Here is a 17,174-nt window from a genome sequence, read left to right as displayed (position 1 = left end):
AAAAAAACTCAAACACACCCGAATGTTAAGGTCCTTACTACTTTCAATTGTTGGAACAAATTTTGAGAAAAACTTGAGATTACCCGAATACAAAGTTATTTCTCTACTCGCAATTGTCGGAACAAAAAAAACTTACCTTTACCCTAGTTCAAAATCCTCACTACTCGCAATTTTGGAAAAAAAAGAAAAAAGAAAAAATTATCCGAGTAGCAATTCCCTCATTACTCTCAATAGTCGGAACAAAAAAAAGAAAAAAGAGTATAAATAAAAAATTCACCCGAAGACAAAGTTCCTCGCGCTTCTAAATTGTCGAACGAAAAAATTAAAACAAACTGAAACACACCTGAATAAAAAACTTACCACTATTCTCAATTGTCGGGAAAAACAAGGAAAAAAGCTAAAACCTATCCGAATGTTAATTTCCTTACTACTTTCAATTTTTGAAACAAAAAAATTGAAGAGAAAAAAAAACTTAAACACACCCGAATGTTGAGGTCTTTACTACTTTCAATTGTCGGAACAAAAAAAGAAAAAAACTTAAACCTACCAAAAACAAAGCTCTTCACTACTCGCAATTATTGGAGCAAAATGAGAAAAAAAACTAAAACAAACCAAGATACACACTACTTCGCTACTCTCAATTGTCGAAACGGAAAAAAATCTGACCTTATTCGAATTGAATGCTCCTCACAATTCTCAATTGTCCGAACAAAAAAATAAAAAAAAAACAATTTAAGCATACCCGAATACAAATTTACTAGCAACTCTCCCTTGTCGGAATAAAAGAAAAGAAAAAAGGTTGAAACAAACCAGATTGTTAAGTTTCTTTTTACTTTCAATTGTTGGAACAAAAGAATAAAAAAAGTTAAAATACTCAAATACAAAATTCCTCACTCTTCTCAATTGCACGAACAAAAAAAGAAATAAAAACATCTAAAACACACCCAAATAAAAAATTCCTCAGTAATTTCAATTGTCGGAACAAAAAAAAAGAAAAATTCTAAACTTACGAGAGTTCAAAATTCCTCACTACTCGCAATTATCGGAACAAAAAAGAAAAAAGGAATAAACTAAAAAACCCGAATAAACAAAAAAAGTGAAGAGAAAAAAATTTTTAAACACACCCGAATGTTAAGGTCCTTACTACTTTCAATTGTCGGAACAAAAAAAGAAAAAAAAACTTAAGCTTACCAAATACAAAGCTCCTCACTACTCGAAATTATCGGAGCTAAAATGAGAAAAAAAACTAAAACACACCCGAATACAGACTACCTCGCTACTCTCAATTGTCGAAACAAAAAAAAATAAAAATTCTGATTTTTTTCGAATACAAAGCTCCTTACAATTCTCAATTGTCCGAACAAAAAAAAACAATTTAAGTAACCCGAATACAATTTTCCTCCCTTCTCTCAAATGTCGAAATAAAAAGAAGAAAAAAGTTTTGACAAAAAATCGAATGTTAATTTTCATACTATTTTCAATTGTTGTCCTCAGTAATTTTTCAACTAATCTTCAATGTCGGAACAAAATAAAGAATAAAGTAAAACACACCCAAATGTTAAATTCCTTACTACTTTCAATCTTTGGAACAAATACTGAGAAAAACTTGAGATTACCCGAATACAAAATTCCTCACCACTCGCAATTGTCGGAACACAGAAGTAAAAAGGAAAAAACCTTTACTGAACCCTTATGTTAAGGTTCTTATTACTTTCAATTGTCGGAACAAAAAAAACTTAAACTTAGCCCAGTTCAAAAAAATCCTCACTACTCGCAATTGTCGGAAAAAAATTATCCGAATAGAAATTCCCTCACTACTCTCAATAGTCGGAACAAAAAGAGAAAAAAATTATAAGTATAAAAATCTCCCGAAGACAAAGTTCCTCACGCTTCTAAATTGTCGGACAAAAAATATTAAAACAAACTGAAACACACCCGAATACAAAAATTACCACTATTCTCAATTGTCGGGAAAAATAGGGAAAAAAAGCTAAAACATATCCGAATGTTAAGCTCCTTTCTACTTTTAATTGTCGAAACAAAAAACGTGAAAAGAAAAAAACTCAAACACACCCGAATGTTAAGGTCCTTACTACTTTCAATCGTTGGAACAAATGTTGAGAAAAACTTGAGATTACCCGAATACAAAGTTATTTCTCTACTCGCAATTGTTGGAACAAAAAAAACTTACCTTTACCCTAGTTCAAAATCCTCACTACTCGCAATTGTCGGAAAAAAAAGAAAAAAGAAAAATTTATCCGAGTAGAAATTCCCTCATTACTTTCAATAGTCGGAACAAAAAAAAGAAAAAAGAGTATAAATAAAAAATTCACCCGAAGACAAAGTTCCTCGCGCTTCTAAATTGTCGAACAAAAAAAATTAAAACAAACTGGAACACACCTGAATAAAAAACTTACCACTATTCTCAATTGTCGGGAAAACAAGAGAAAAAAAGCATATCCGAATGTTAAGTTCCTTTCTACTTTTAATTGTTGAAACAAAAAACGTGAAAAGAAAAAAAAACTTAAAAACACCCGAATGTTAAGGTCCTTATTACTTTCAATTGTCGGAACAAAAAAAGAAAAAAACTTAAGCTTACCGAATACAAAGCTTTTCATTACTCGCAATTATCGGAGCAAAAATGAGAAAAAAAACTAAAACAAACCAAGATACACACTACTTCGCTACTCTCAATTGTCGAAACGAAAAAAATCTGACCTTATTCGAATACAAAGCTCCTCACAATTCTCAATTGTCCGAACAAAAAAAGAAAAAAAAACAATTTAAGTTTACTCGAATACAAATTTACTCGCTACTCTCAATTGTCGGAATGAAAAAAAGAGAAAAAAAATACGAAAACATACTTGATTGTTAAGTCTCTTATCGAGCAAAAATGAGAAAAAAAAACTAAAACACACCCGAATACAGACAACCTCGCTACTCTCAATTGTCGAAACAAAAAAAAACCTGATTTTATTCGAATACAAAATTCCTCCGTCTTCTCAATTGCACGAACAAAAAAAGAAATAAAAACATCTAAGACACACCCAAATAAAAAATTCCTGAGTAATTTCAATTGTCGTAACAAAAAAAGAAAAATTGTAAACTTACCCGAGTTCAAAGTTCCTCACTACTCGCAATTGTCGGAACAAAAAAAAAGGAATAAACTAAAAAACACAGAAAACAAGGTTCCTCACTGCTTTCAATTATCGGAGCATAAAAAAAATTACCCGAATACAAAGTTCGTCACTCTTCTCAATAGCCCGAACAAAAAAGAAAAAACTAAAACACACCCAAAGACAAAATTTTTCATTAATCTTCAATTGTCGGAACAAAAAAAAGAAAAAAAACTAAGTTACAGCCAATTTCCTTACTACTTTCAATTGTCAGAACAAAGATTGAAAAAAAACGTAATCTTACACGAATACAAAGTTCCTCGCCATCGCAATTGTCGGAACAAAAAAAGAAAAATTAAAAAACATATACAAAATTTTTTAACTAATCTTCAATGTCGGAACAAAATAAAGAATAAAAAAAAACACACCCAAATGTTAGGTTTCTTACAAGTGTTGAGAAAAACGTGAGATTACCCGAACACAAAGTTCCTCATTACTCGCAAATGTAGGAACAAAAAAGTAAAAACACAATATAGTGAACCCGAACGTTAAGTTTCTTACTACTTTCAATTGTCGGATTAAAAAAGAAAAAACTTAAACTTACCCCTGTACAAAATCCTCACTACTCGCAATTAACGGAAAAAAAAGAAAAAGAAAAAAATTATCCAAATAGAAATTCCCTCACTACTCTCAATAGTCGGAAAAAAAATAAAAAAGAGTATAAATATAAAATTCACCCAAAGAAAAAGTTCCTCACGCTTCTAAATTGTCGAACAAAAAATATTTAAAAAACTGAAACACAGTCGACTAAAAAAATTACCACTATTCCTAATTGTCGGGAAAAATAAGGAAAAAAAGCTAAAACATACCTGAATGTTAAGTTCCTTAATACTTTCAATTGTCGAAACAAAAAAGGTGAAGAGAAAAAAAAACTTAAACTCACCCGAATGTTGAGGTCCTTACTACTTTCAATTGTCGGAACAAAAAAAGAAAAAAACTTAACCTACCAAAAACAAAGCTCTTCACTACTCGCAATTATTGGAGCAAAAATGAGAAAAAAACTAAAACACACCCGAATCCAGACTACCCCGCTACTCTCAATTGTCGAAACAAAAAAAATGAAAAAACTTACTCTCATCCGAATACAAAACTCCTAACAATTCTCAATTTTCCGACTAAAAACAGAAAAAAAGAAAAAAACATTTAAAATATACCCGTAAGCAAAGTTCCTCGCTACTCTCCCTTGTCGGAATAAAAGAAAAGAAAAAAAACTGAAACAAACTCGAATGTTAAGTTTCTTACTACTTTCAAGAGTCGGAACAAAAGAAGAAAATAAGTTAAAAAACTCGAAAATAAAATTCCTCACTCTTCTCAATTGCACCTACCCCTGTACAAAATCCTCACTACTCGCAATTAACGGAAAAAAAAGAAAAAAGAAAAAAATTATCCAAATAGAAATTCCCTCACTACTCTCAATAGTCGGAACAAAAAAAAAAAGAGTATAAATATAAAATTCACCCAAAGACAAAGTTCCTCACGCTTCTAAATTGTCGGACAAAAAATATTTAAAAAATTGAAACAAACTCGACTAAAAAAGTTACCACTATTCCTAATTGTCGGGAAAAATAAGGAAAAAAAGCTAAAACATATCCGAATATTAAGTTCCTTACTACTTTCAATTGTCGAAACAAAAAAAAGTGAAGAGAAAAAAAAACTTAAACACACCCGAATGTTGAGGTCCTTACTACTTTCAATTGTCGGAACAAAAAAAGAAAAAACTTAAACCTACCAAATACAGAGCTCTTCACTACTCGCAATTATTGGAGCAAAAATGAGAAAAAAACTAAAACACACCCGAATCCAGACTACCCCGCTACTCTCAATAGTCGAAACAAAAAAATTAAAAAACTTACTCTCATCCGAATACAAAACTCCTAACAATTCTCAATTTTCCGACTAAAAACAGAAAAAAAGAAAAAAACATTCAAAATATACCCGAAAGCAAAGTTCCTCGCTACTCTCCCTTGTCGGAATAAAAGAAAAGAAAAAAAAAACTGAAACCAACTCGAATGTTAAGTTTCTTACTACTTTCAAGTGTCGGAACAAAAGAAGAAAATAAGTTAACAGACTCGAAAACAAAATTCCTCGCTCTTCTCAATTGCACGAACAAAAAAAGAAATAAAATCATCTAAAACACACCCAAATAAAAAATTCCTCACTAATTTCAATTGTAGGAACAAAAAAAAAGAAAAGTTCTAAACTTACCCGAGTTCAAAGTTCCTCACTACTCGCAATTGTCGGAAGAAAAAAAAAGAAATAAACTAAAAAACACCGAAAACAATGTTCCTCACTGCTTTCAATTATCGGAACAAAAAAAAATAAATTACCCAAATACAAAGTCCTCACTCTTCTCAAAAGCCCGAACAAAAAAAGAAAAAACTAAAACACACCCAAAGACAAAATTTCTCATTAATCTTCAATTGTCGGAACAAAAATATAATAAGAAAAAAAAACTAAATTACAGCCATTTTCCTTACTACTTTCAATTGTCAGAAAGAAGATTGAAAAAAAACGTAATCTTACACGAATACAAATTTCCTCACCATCGCAATTGTCGGAACAAAAAAGAAAAATTAAACAACCATATACAAAATTTTTTAACTAATCTTCAATGTCGGAACAAAAGAAAAAAAAACACATCCAAATGTTAGGTTTCTTACAAGTGTTGAGAAAAACGTGAGATTACCCGAATACAAAGTTCCTCACTACTCGCAAATGTAGGAACAAAAAAGTAAAAACAAAATATAGTGAACCCGAACGTTAAGTTTCTTACTACTTTCAATTGTCGGAACAAAAAAGAAAAAACTTAAACTTACCCCTGTACAAAATCCTCGCTACTCGCAATTAACGGAAAAAAAAGAAAAAAGAAAAAAACAATTAAAATATACCCGAAAGCAAAGTTCCTCGCTACTCTCTCTTGTCGGAATAAAAGAAAAGAAAAAAAACTGAAACAAACTCGAATATTAAGTTCCTTACTACTTTCAATTGTCGAAACAAAAAAAAGTGAAGAGAAAAAAAAACTTAAACACACCCGAATGTTGAGGTCCTTACTACTTTCAATTGTCGGAACAAAAAAAGAAAAAAACTTAAACCTACCAAATACAAAGCTCTTCACTACTCGCAATTATTGGAGCAAAAATGAGAAAAAAACTAAAACACACCCGAATCCAGACTACCCCGCTACTCTCAATTGTCGAAACAAAAAAATTAAAAAACTTACTCTCATCCGAATACAAAACTCCTAACAATTCTCAATTTTCCGACTAAAAACAGAAAAAAAGAAAAAAACATTTAAAATATACCCGAAAGCAAAGTTCCTCGCTACTCTCCCTTGTCGGAATAAAAGAAAAGAAAAAAAAACTGAAACAAACTCGAATGCTAAGTTTCTTACTACTTTCAAGTGTCGGAACAAAAGAAGAAAATAAGTTAAAAGACTCGAAAACAAAATTCCTCACTCTTCTCAATTGCACGAACAAAAAAAGAAATAAAATCATCTAAAACACACCCAAATAAAAAATTCCTCACTGCTTTCAATTATCGGAACAAAAAAAATAAATTACCCGAATACAAAGTCCTCACTCTTCTCGAAAGCCCGAACAAAAAAAGAAAAAACTAAAACACTCCCAAAGACAAAATTTCTCATTAATCTTCAATTGTCGGAACAAAAATATAATAAGAAAAAAAACTAAGTTACAGCCATTTTCCTTACTACTTTCAATTGTCGAAACAAAAAAGTGAAGAGAAAAAAAAACTTAAACACACCCGAATGTTGAGGTCCTTGCTACTTTCAATTGTCGGAACAAAAAAAGAAAAAAACCTAAGCCTACCAAATACAAAGCTCTTCACTACTCACAATTATTGGAGCAAAAATGAGAAAAAAACTAAAACACACCCGAATCCAGACTACCCCGCTACTCTCAATTGTCGAAACAAAAAAATTAAAAAACTTACTCTCATCCGAATACAAAACTCCTAACAATTCTCAATTTTCCGACTAAAAACAGAAAAAAAGAAAAAAACATTTAAAATATACCCGAAAGCAAAGTTCCTCGCTACTCTCCCTTGTCGGAATAAAAGAAAAGAAAAAAAAACTGAAACAAACTCGAATGCTAAGTTTCTTACTACTTTCAAGTGTCGGAACAAAAGAAGAAAATAAGTTAAAAGACTCGAAAACAAAATTCCTCACTCTTCTCAATTGCACGAACAAAAAAAGAAATAAAATCATCTAAAACACACCCAAATAAAAAATTCCTCACTAATTTCAATTGTAGGAACAAAAAAAAGAAAAATTCTAAACTTACCCGAGTTCAAAGTTCCTCACTAGTCGCAATTGTCGGAAGAAAAAAAAAGAAATAAACTAAAAAACACCGAAAACAATGTTCCTCACTGCTTTCAATTATCGGAACAAAAAAAAATAAATTACCCGAATACAAAGTCCTCACTCTTCTCAAAAGCCCGAACAAAAAAAGAAAAAACTAAAACACACCCAAAGACAAAATTTCTCATTAATCTTCAATTGTCGGAACAAAAATATAATAAGACAAAAAAACTAAGTTACAGCCATTTTCCTTACTACTTTCAATTGTCAGAAAGAAGATTGAAAAAAAACGTAATCTTACACGAATACAAATTTCCTCACCATCGCAATTGTCGGAACAAAAAAGAAAAATTAAACAACCATATACAAAATTTTTTAACTAATCTTCAATGTCGGAACAAAAGAAAAAATAAAAAAAAAACACATCCAAATGTTAGGTTTCTTACAAGTGTTGAGAAAAACGTGAGATTACCCGAACACAAAGTTCCTCACTACTCGCAAATGTAGGAACAAAAAAGTAAAAACAAAATATAGTGAACCCGAACGTTAAGTTTCTTACTACTTTCAATTGTCGGAACAAAAAAGAAAAAACTTAAACTTACCCCTGTACAAAATCTTCGCTACTCGCAATTAACGGAAAAAAAAGAAAAAAGAAAAAAACAATTAAAATATACCCGAAAGCAAAGTTCCTCGCTACTCTCTCTTGTCGGAATAAAAGAAAAGAAAAAAAACTGAAACAAACTCGAATGTTAAGTTTCTTACTACTTTAAAGTGTCGGAACAAAAGAAAAAAATAAGTTAAAAGACTCGAAAACAAAATTCCTCACTCTTCTCAATCGCCCGAACAAAAAAAGAATTTAAAAAAAACACACCCAAATAAAAAGTTCCTTTTTAATTTCAATTGTCGGAACAAAAAAGAAAAAAGCAACAAACTAAAAAACAACCGAAAACAATGTTCCTCACTGCTTTCAATTTTCGGAACAAAGAAACTTAAATTAACCGAATACAAATTTCTTCACTCTCCTCAATAGCCAAAACAAAAAAAATACTAAAACACAACCAAAGACAAATTCCCCACAATTGTCGGAACAAAAATGTAAGATGAAAAAATTAAGTTACACCCAATTCCTTACTACTTTCATTGGTCAGAACAAGGGATGAAAAAAAAACTCTTACCTAAATACAAATTTCCTCACTACTCGCAATTGTCGGAACAAAAAGAAAGAAAAAAAATAAACAGCCAAATACATAATTTTTTCACTAATCTTCAATGTCGGAACAAAAAATAAAAATAAAGTAAAACACACCCAAGTGTTAAGTTCCTTACTACTTTCAATCTTTGGAACAAAGTTGAAAAAAACGTAGTATTACCCAAATACAAAGTTCATCAATGCTCGCAATTGTCGGAACAAAAAAAATAAAATAAAAAAAACTATAATGAACCCGAGTGTTATGTTTCTTACTACTTTCAATTGTCGGAACAAAATTAAACTTACCCTATCCTCACTACTCGAAACTGTCAGAAAAAAGTAAAAACTAAAACACACCCGAAAACAAAGTTCCTCACTAATCTCAATTGTACGAACAAAAAAAGAGATGAAAAAAAAATACCCGAATACAAAATTCCTCACTCTTCTCACTTGTCCCAACAAAAAAAAGGAAGGAAAACAAAAAAGCACAATCCAAATTCAATGTTCCTCACTAAACTACTGATCTCAATTGTCGGAACACAAAAAAATCAAAAAATTAAAACACGCCCGAATGTTGAGTTCTTTACTACTTTTAATTGTCGGACTAAAAAAAGAAAAAAGCTGAAATAGCCGATGACAAAGATCCTCATTCTTTTCAATACTCCAATTAAGGAAGAAAAAAATTTAAAATAGCCCGAAAACAAAGTTATTCATTACTAGCAATTGTGGAAACAAGAAAGAAAAAGAAAAAAATTAAAACACACCCGAATACAAACTTCCTCCTTACACTCGATCGTCGGAACAAAAAAAGTTAAACTTATAAACTTACCGGAACACAAAGTTACCTACTGTTCTCAATTGTCCAAACTGAGAAAAGAAAAAGAAAAAACAACTAAAACACACCCAAATACAAAGTTCCTCTTTACTCTCGGTTGTCGGAACAAAAAACAAGAAAAAAAGAAAAAAACGTTTAAAATATACCCGAAAGCAAAGTTCCTCGCTACTCTCCCTTGTCGGAATAAAAGAAAAGAAGAAAAACTGAAACAAACTCGAATGTTAATTTTCTTACTACTTTCAAGTGTCGGAACAAAAGAAGAAAATAAGTTAAAAGACTCGAAAATAAAATTCCTCGCTCTTCTCAATTGCACGAACAAAATAAGAAATAAAATCATCTAAAACACACCCAAATAAAAAATTCCTGACTAATTTCAATTGCCGGAACAAAAAAAAGAAAAGTTCTAAACTTACCCGAGTTCAAAGTTCCTCACTACTCGCAATTGTCGGAAGAAAAAAAAGGAATAAACTAAAAAACACCGAAAACAATGTTCCTCACTGCTTTCAATTATCGGAACAAAAAAAATAAATTACCCGAATACAAAGTCCTCACTCTTCTCGAAAGCCCGAACAAAAAAAGAAAAAACTAAAACACTCCCAAAGACAAAATTTCTCATTAATCTTCAATTGTCGGAACAAAAATATAATAAGAAAAAAAACTAAGTTACAGCCATTTTCCTTACTACTTTCAATTGTCGAAACAAAAAAGTGAAGAGAAAAAAAAACTTAAACACACCCGAATGTTGAGGTCCTTGCTACTTTCAATTGTCGGAACAAAAAAAGAAAAAAACATAAGCCTACCAAATACAAAGCTCTTCACTACTCACAATTATTGGAGCAAAAATGTGAAAAAAACTAAAACACACCCGAATCTAGACTACCCCGCTACTCTCAATTGTCGAAACAAAAAAAGTGAAAAAACTTACTCTCATCCGAATAAAAACTCCTCACAATTCTCAATTTTCCGACTAAAAACAGAAAAAAAGAAAAAAACATTTAAAATATACCCGAAAGCAAAGTTCCTCGCTAGTCTCCCTTGTCGGAATAAAAGAAAAGAAAAAAAACTGAAACAAACTCGAATGTTAAGTTTCTTACTACTTTCAAGTGTCGGAACAAAAGAAGAAAATAAGTTAAAAGACTCGAAAACAAAATTCCTCACTCTTCTCAATTGCACGAACAAAAAAAGAAATAAAATCATCTAAAACACACCCAAATAAAAAATTCCTCACTAATTTCAATTGTCGGAACAAAAAAAAGAAAAGTTCTAAACTTACCCGAGTTCAAAGTTCCTCACTACTCGCAATTGTCGGAAGAAAAAAAAAGGAATAAACTAAAAAACACCGAAAACAATGTTCATCACTGCTTTCAATTATCGGAACAAAAAAAAATAAATTACCCAAATACAAAGTCCTCACTCTTCTCAAAAGCCCGAACAAAAAAAGAAAAAACTAAAACACACCCAAAGACAAAATTTCTCATTAATCTTCAATTGTCGGAACAAAAATATAATAAGAAAAAAAAAACTAAGTTACAGCCATTTTCCTTACTATTTTCAATTGTCAGAACGAAGATTGAAAAAAAAACGTAATCTTACACGAATACAAATTTCCTCACCATCGCAATTGTCGGAACAAAAAAAGAAAAATTAAGCAACCATATACAAAATTTTTTAACTAATCTTCAATGTCGGAACAAAATAAAAAATAAAAAAAACACATCCAAATGTTAGGTTTCTTACAAGTGTTGAGAAAAACGTGAGATTACCCGAACACAAAGTTCCTCACTTCTCGCAAATGTAGGAACAAAAAAGTAAAAACAAAATATAGTGAACCCGAACGTTAAGTTTCTTACTACTTTCAATTGTCGGAACAAAAAAGAAAAAACTTAAACTTACCCCTGTACAAAACCCTCACTACTCGCAATTAACGGAATAAAAAGAAAAAAGAAAAAATTTATCCGAGTAGAAATTCCCTCGCTACTCTCAATAGTCGGAACAAAAAAAAAAGAGTATAAATATAAAATTCACCCAAAGACAAAGTTCCTCACGCTTCTAAATTGTCGGACAAAAATATTTAAAAAACTGAAACACACTCGACTAAAAAAGTTACCACTATTCCGAATTGTCGGGAAAAATAAGGAAAAAAGCTAAAACCTATCCGAATGTTAAGTTCCTTACTACTTTCAATTTTCGAAACCAAAAAAAATGAAGAGAAAAAAAAACTTAAACACACCCGAATGTTGAAGTCCTTACTACTTTCAATTGTCAGAACGAAGATTGAAAAAAACGTAATCTTACACGAATACAATTTTCCTCACCTTCGCAATTGTCGGAACAAAAAAAGAAAAATTAAACAACCATATACAAAATTTTTTAACTAATCTTCAATGTCGGAACAAATAAAAAAATAAAAAAAACACATCCAAATGTTAGGTTTCTTACAAGTGTTGAGAAAAACGTGAGATTACCCGAACACAAAGTTCCTCACTACTCGCAAATGTAGGAACAAAAAAGTAAAAACAAAATATAGTGAACCCGAACGTTAAGTTTCTTACTACTTTCAATTGTCGGAACAAAAAAGAAAAAACTTAAACTTACCCCTGTACAAAACCCTCACTACTCGCAATTAACGGAATAAAAAGAAAAAAGAAAAAATTTATCCGAGTAGAAATTCCCCCACTACTCTCAATAGTCGGAACAAAAAAAAGGAGTATAAATATAAAATTCACCCAAAGACAAAGTTCCTCACGCTTCTAAATTGTCGGACAAAAAATATTTAAAAAACTGAAACACACTCGACTAAAAAAGTTACCACTATTCCGAATTGTCGGGAAAAATAAGGAAAAAAGCTAAAACCTATCCGAATGTTAAGTTCCTTACTACTTTCAATTTTCGAAACAAAAAAAATGAAGAGAAAAAAAAACTTAAACACACCCGAATGTTGAAGTCCTTACTACTTTCAATTGTCGGAACAAAAAAAGAAAAAAACTTAAACCTACCAAATACAAAGCTCTTCACTACTCGCAATTATTGGAGCAAAAATGAGAAAAAAACTAAAACACACCCGAATCCAGACTACCCCACTACTTTCATTTGTCGAAACAAAAAAAAATGAAAAAACTTACTCTCATCAGAATACAAAGTTCCTCACAATTCTCAATTTTCCGAACAAAAACAGAAAAAAAGAAAAAAACAATTAAAATATACCCGAAAGCAAAGTTCCTCGCTACTCTCTCTTGTCTGAATAAAAGAAAAGAAAAAAAACTGAAACAAACTCGAATGTTAAGTTTCTTACTACTTTCAAGTGTCGGAACAAAAGAAGAAAATAAGTTAAAAGACTCGAAAAAAAAATTCCTCACTCTTCTCAATCGCCCGAACAAAAAAAGAATTAAAAAAAAAACACACCCAAATAAAAAGTTCCTCTTTAATTTCAATTGTCGGAACAAAAAAGAAAAAAGCAACAAACTAAAAAACAACCGAAAACAATGCTCCTCACTGCTTTTCAATTTTCGGAACAAAAAACTTAAATTAACCAAATACAAATTTCTTCACTCTCCTCAATAGCCAAAACAAAAAAAATACTAAAACACACCCAAAGACAAATTCCCCACAATTGTGGGAACAAAAATGTAAGAAGAAAAAATTAAGTTACACCCAATTCCTTACTACTTTCATTGGTCAGAACAAGGGATGAAAAAAAAACTCTTACCCAAAAACAAATTTCCTCACTACTCGCAATTGTCGGAACAAAAAGAAAGAAAAAAAATAAACAGCCAAATACATAATTTTTTCACTAATCTTCAATGTCGGAACAAAAAATAAAAATAAAGTAAAACACACCCAAGTGTTAAGTTCCTTACTACTTTCAATCTTTGGAACAAATGTTGAAAAAAACTTAGTATTACCCAAATACAAAGTTCATCACTGCTCGCAATTGTCGGAACAAAAAAATAAAATAAAAAAAACTATAATGAACCCGAGTGTTATGTTTCTTACTACTTTCAATTGTCGGAACAAAATTAAACTTACCCTATCCTCACTACTCGAAACTGTCAGAGAAAAGTAAAAACTAAAACACACCCGAAAACAAAGTTCCTCACTAATCTCAATTGTACGAACAAAAAAAGAGATGAAAAAAAATACCCGAATACAAAATTCCTCACTCTTCTCACTTGTCCCAACAAAAAAAAGGAAGGAAAACAAAAAAGCACAATCCAAATTCAATGTTCCTCACTAAACTACTGATCTCAATTGTCGGAACACAAAAAAAAATCAAAAAATTAAAACACGCCCGAATGTTGAGTTCTTTACTACTTTTAATTGTCGGACTAAAAAAAGAAAAAAGTTGAAATAGCCGATGACAAAGATCCTCATTCTTTTCAATACTCCAATTAAGGAAGAAAAAAATTTAAAATAGCCCGAAAACAAAGTTATTCATTACTAGCAATTGTTGAAACAAGAAAGAAAAAGATCAAACTTAAAACACACCCGAATACAAATTTCCTCCTTACACTCGATCGTCGGAACAAAAAAAATTAAACATATAAACTTACCGGAACACAAAGTTACCTACTGTTCTCAATTGTCCAAACTGAGAAAAGAAAAAGAAAAAACAACTAAAACACACCCAAATGCAAAGTTCCTCTTTACTCTCGATTGTCGGAACAAAAAACAAGAAAAAAAACTTAGAATTACCCGAATGCAAATTTACTTACAGTTCTCAATTGTCGTAACAAGAAGAAAACAAAACTAAAACACAACCAAATACAAAAATCCTCACTACTCGATTGTACCAATAATAAAAAATAATGAAAAAACAATTAATACAAACCCGAAATGAAACTCCTCACTACTATCAGTTGTCGGAACAAAAAAAAGGAAAAAGAAAAAACTAAAACACACCCGAATGATAATTTCCTTACTACTCTCAATGTTCGGAACAAAAACAAAATTAATTACACCAGAATACAAAGCTCCTCATTCTTCTCATTTGTCCTAAAAAATGAAAAAACAACTAAAACACACCCGAATACAAAGCTCCTCACTACTCGCAATCGTCAGAACAAAAAAACCTAAAACACACCCGAATACAAAGTTCCGCCCCGTTTTTCAAATGGTCAAAATTGTAAGCTATAATTATGAATTGTAACTCGTAAAGAATTGAGACTTATTACGAGTTGAAACTTTTTTCCGTGTTTGTTGTTCGCAGGTATGACAGAGCGAAGTTGTCACAGAAGGAGATCCGAAAAGTGCAGTATGTTTCTTGCATGAACCCCACAGCCGGTAGTTTCACCATCAACCCCCGCCTGCAGGTTCGTTTGTTTATCAAGCAGAGTGTCGCCAATAAGAGGATCTGATTACTGTCATTCATATATATAGGCCGCCGATGAACTTACTCTAATTCGCAACTAAGTAATCCCTTAACTAAAATCCGAAAAGGGTCCATCCAGTTTTGATAAGGTAAATCGGTTAGGCACCTTTTTTGTTTACGTACAGATGCACAGTTTTTTTCAGTCAGGTTTCACTATCAGTTGATCGTGTATGCGCACATCAGGTGTTGCACCATTCGACTATGGAGACAGAGAATAATTTTCGCCTTGAAGCTTCGAGAGGCCTGTTGCTCTGATACATTGCTGATTTAAATCATCCAGAAAAAACGAATGAAACTCGAAATTTTAAAGCGCGTGTGTCACATTTAGGGGTGGATCTAGGATTTATCGACGGAGGGGGCGGATTTTCAAAAAAAAATCGAAAAATTTGACGACTTTTTTTTGAGGTCGACCAGTGCACAGTTTGGCCACATAATGCTAATTGATTTTCCGAGCTCTCCTAAAGCAGTAAAAAGACGCTGTTTTTTTGCCAAATTTTCTGCGCCGCAGGCAAATTTTTGAAAAAACAGGTCAAAACCTTTTTTGGGTACTTTTTGGAAAATTTTGACCAAAATCGTGTTTTTTTTGGCGCGCGCTCCCTGTCAAAAATAGTATATATTGGCGCTTAAGGCGCCTTTAGGAAATTTTTAGGGTCTGTCACCAAAAAATGGATATTTCAAATGGAAAGCTCAAAGGGGGTCAAACGCACTCTTTAGATCAGCAGGGTGTCGAATACCTGAAGGGAAAAAGCGTCCGCCCCCCCCCCCCCCCCTCTGATCTTAATAGTGTGAAAAATTGGAAAAGGACCAGTTATTAAAAACCAGTTAGTAAATCTAGAAAAATTTTAGGATCGGTCGGCCAAAAATGATTTCTTAAATAGTACCAAAGGGGGACCGTTTGGGTTGACAGGAGGTCGAATCCCTGAGGATCCGTTTTTGGTTCGCAAACTTGGGCCAGATTTTCCCAAAAAATAAATTGCAATACAACAGCTCTTAGCTCTTTTTGTCCTCATAATTTTTCGTCTTGATTTCTTGATTCAACTCAGTTTGTCATTAGCGCGCTTTAACTTTCAAGGTTTTTAATTTTGTCCGGATAAAATAAATCAGCACTGTATAGTTTTCAACAAGTTTATTGGGCAATATTCTAAATTTTTGAAATAATATTGATCTTCTTGCTGAAACTTTTACAATACTTCTCTAAAGCTTTGCACTGTATTTTTTGCTATAAAAACATGCGTGACTTTTCTTTATTGAATAAAAGCTGTATTGAAGTGGTAGACGCTAAGTTATTCAAAACCTAGAAGTCTGTGGAAACGCGCTATCGTTTTTTTTATCTCTACGCCTGGTAGAGAAGGTGGCTGGCTTGTTTGAGAATTTAAACGCTATTTTGAAATTGCTGTTTTTGTTATTTAAGCCTGATCATCCAAAAGTGAAAGAAACAACATACGGAGTTGTTCAGATCATCACAGAGAACCGCTGCTTAAAAATACATGCAATTGTATTTGGGGGCTTTTCTTGCCCCGGCCGAGGTTGTGGCTTGATGATCGCAGCCAAAATTCTTTTTTTTTCAGACAATCGTAGCCAAACTTGGCAGCCAAAATTCGGCGAGGCAAGGTGTCTGCGACTGAAGAAAAGCTTACCGCTACCGGTGCGACAAAACAAATGTTAAAAACGACCGGCGCGTGAAAAAAAAGAGCTTCGCGACCGAAAAAAGTTTCTTCGCGACCGAAGAAAAGTTAAAGCGACTGGCGCGACCAAAAAATTGTTAACAGGAATCTGGTTAAAACGACTTGAGAGTCCTTGATGTGGATCATTCTGTTTTTATTTAAATGATGAGTGTTGTTTTTTTACCATACCCCGGCTAATTTTTTCATCGTGCGCGACTAACTTTTTGACTATGCTGCAAGTATCTTGTTGAACAGGCTCCAACTGATTTTCGACAATCGCGAACGAGATCGTCGCGAACGAGATACGGTTTTTTTCCAGAAATATTCCTCAACAATAGCTCCCCTATTCAGCGTCAGAGTAAGTCTCAATACGCACCATGATCCATAATCATTTAAGATATATCATGGATATAACATGGCGCAGCCAGCAGCTCCAAAAACTACGCCTTTCCCGCAAAATATGTAGGCAGAACCACCAATATGGAACCAACAATTATTCCTCAAAAAATAGGCAAAGATGGCATTAATTTACAGAAATGGTTGAAAGCACAATCACCTCTGGTCAAAAACCCGCTCAAACCGGGTTTCAAACTCAAAATGAAGGGAGACAAGAACACACAACCA

General features: G+C 32.2%; 1 protein-coding gene across 1 annotated transcript in view; it reads left to right on the top strand.

Annotated features, from left to right (window-relative positions):
* Positions 1–17,174, top strand: part of LOC134844184 (dynein beta chain, ciliary-like) — a gene marked incomplete in the record, with an annotated part of 486,199 nt that overhangs the window by 54,307 nt on the left and 414,718 nt on the right. The window contains 1 exon segment of the mRNA XM_063860749.1: positions 14,725–14,827. Coding sequence (XP_063716819.1) covers positions 14,725–14,827 — 103 coding nt within the window.

This window comes from Symsagittifera roscoffensis, chromosome 4 (assembly GCF_963678635.1).
Source record: "Symsagittifera roscoffensis chromosome 4, txSymRosc1.1, whole genome shotgun sequence".
Lineage (NCBI taxonomy): Eukaryota > Metazoa > Xenacoelomorpha > Acoela > Convolutidae > Symsagittifera > Symsagittifera roscoffensis.
Note: the sequence above shows the minus strand (reverse complement) of the source record. Positions and strands in the feature narration are given on the sequence as shown.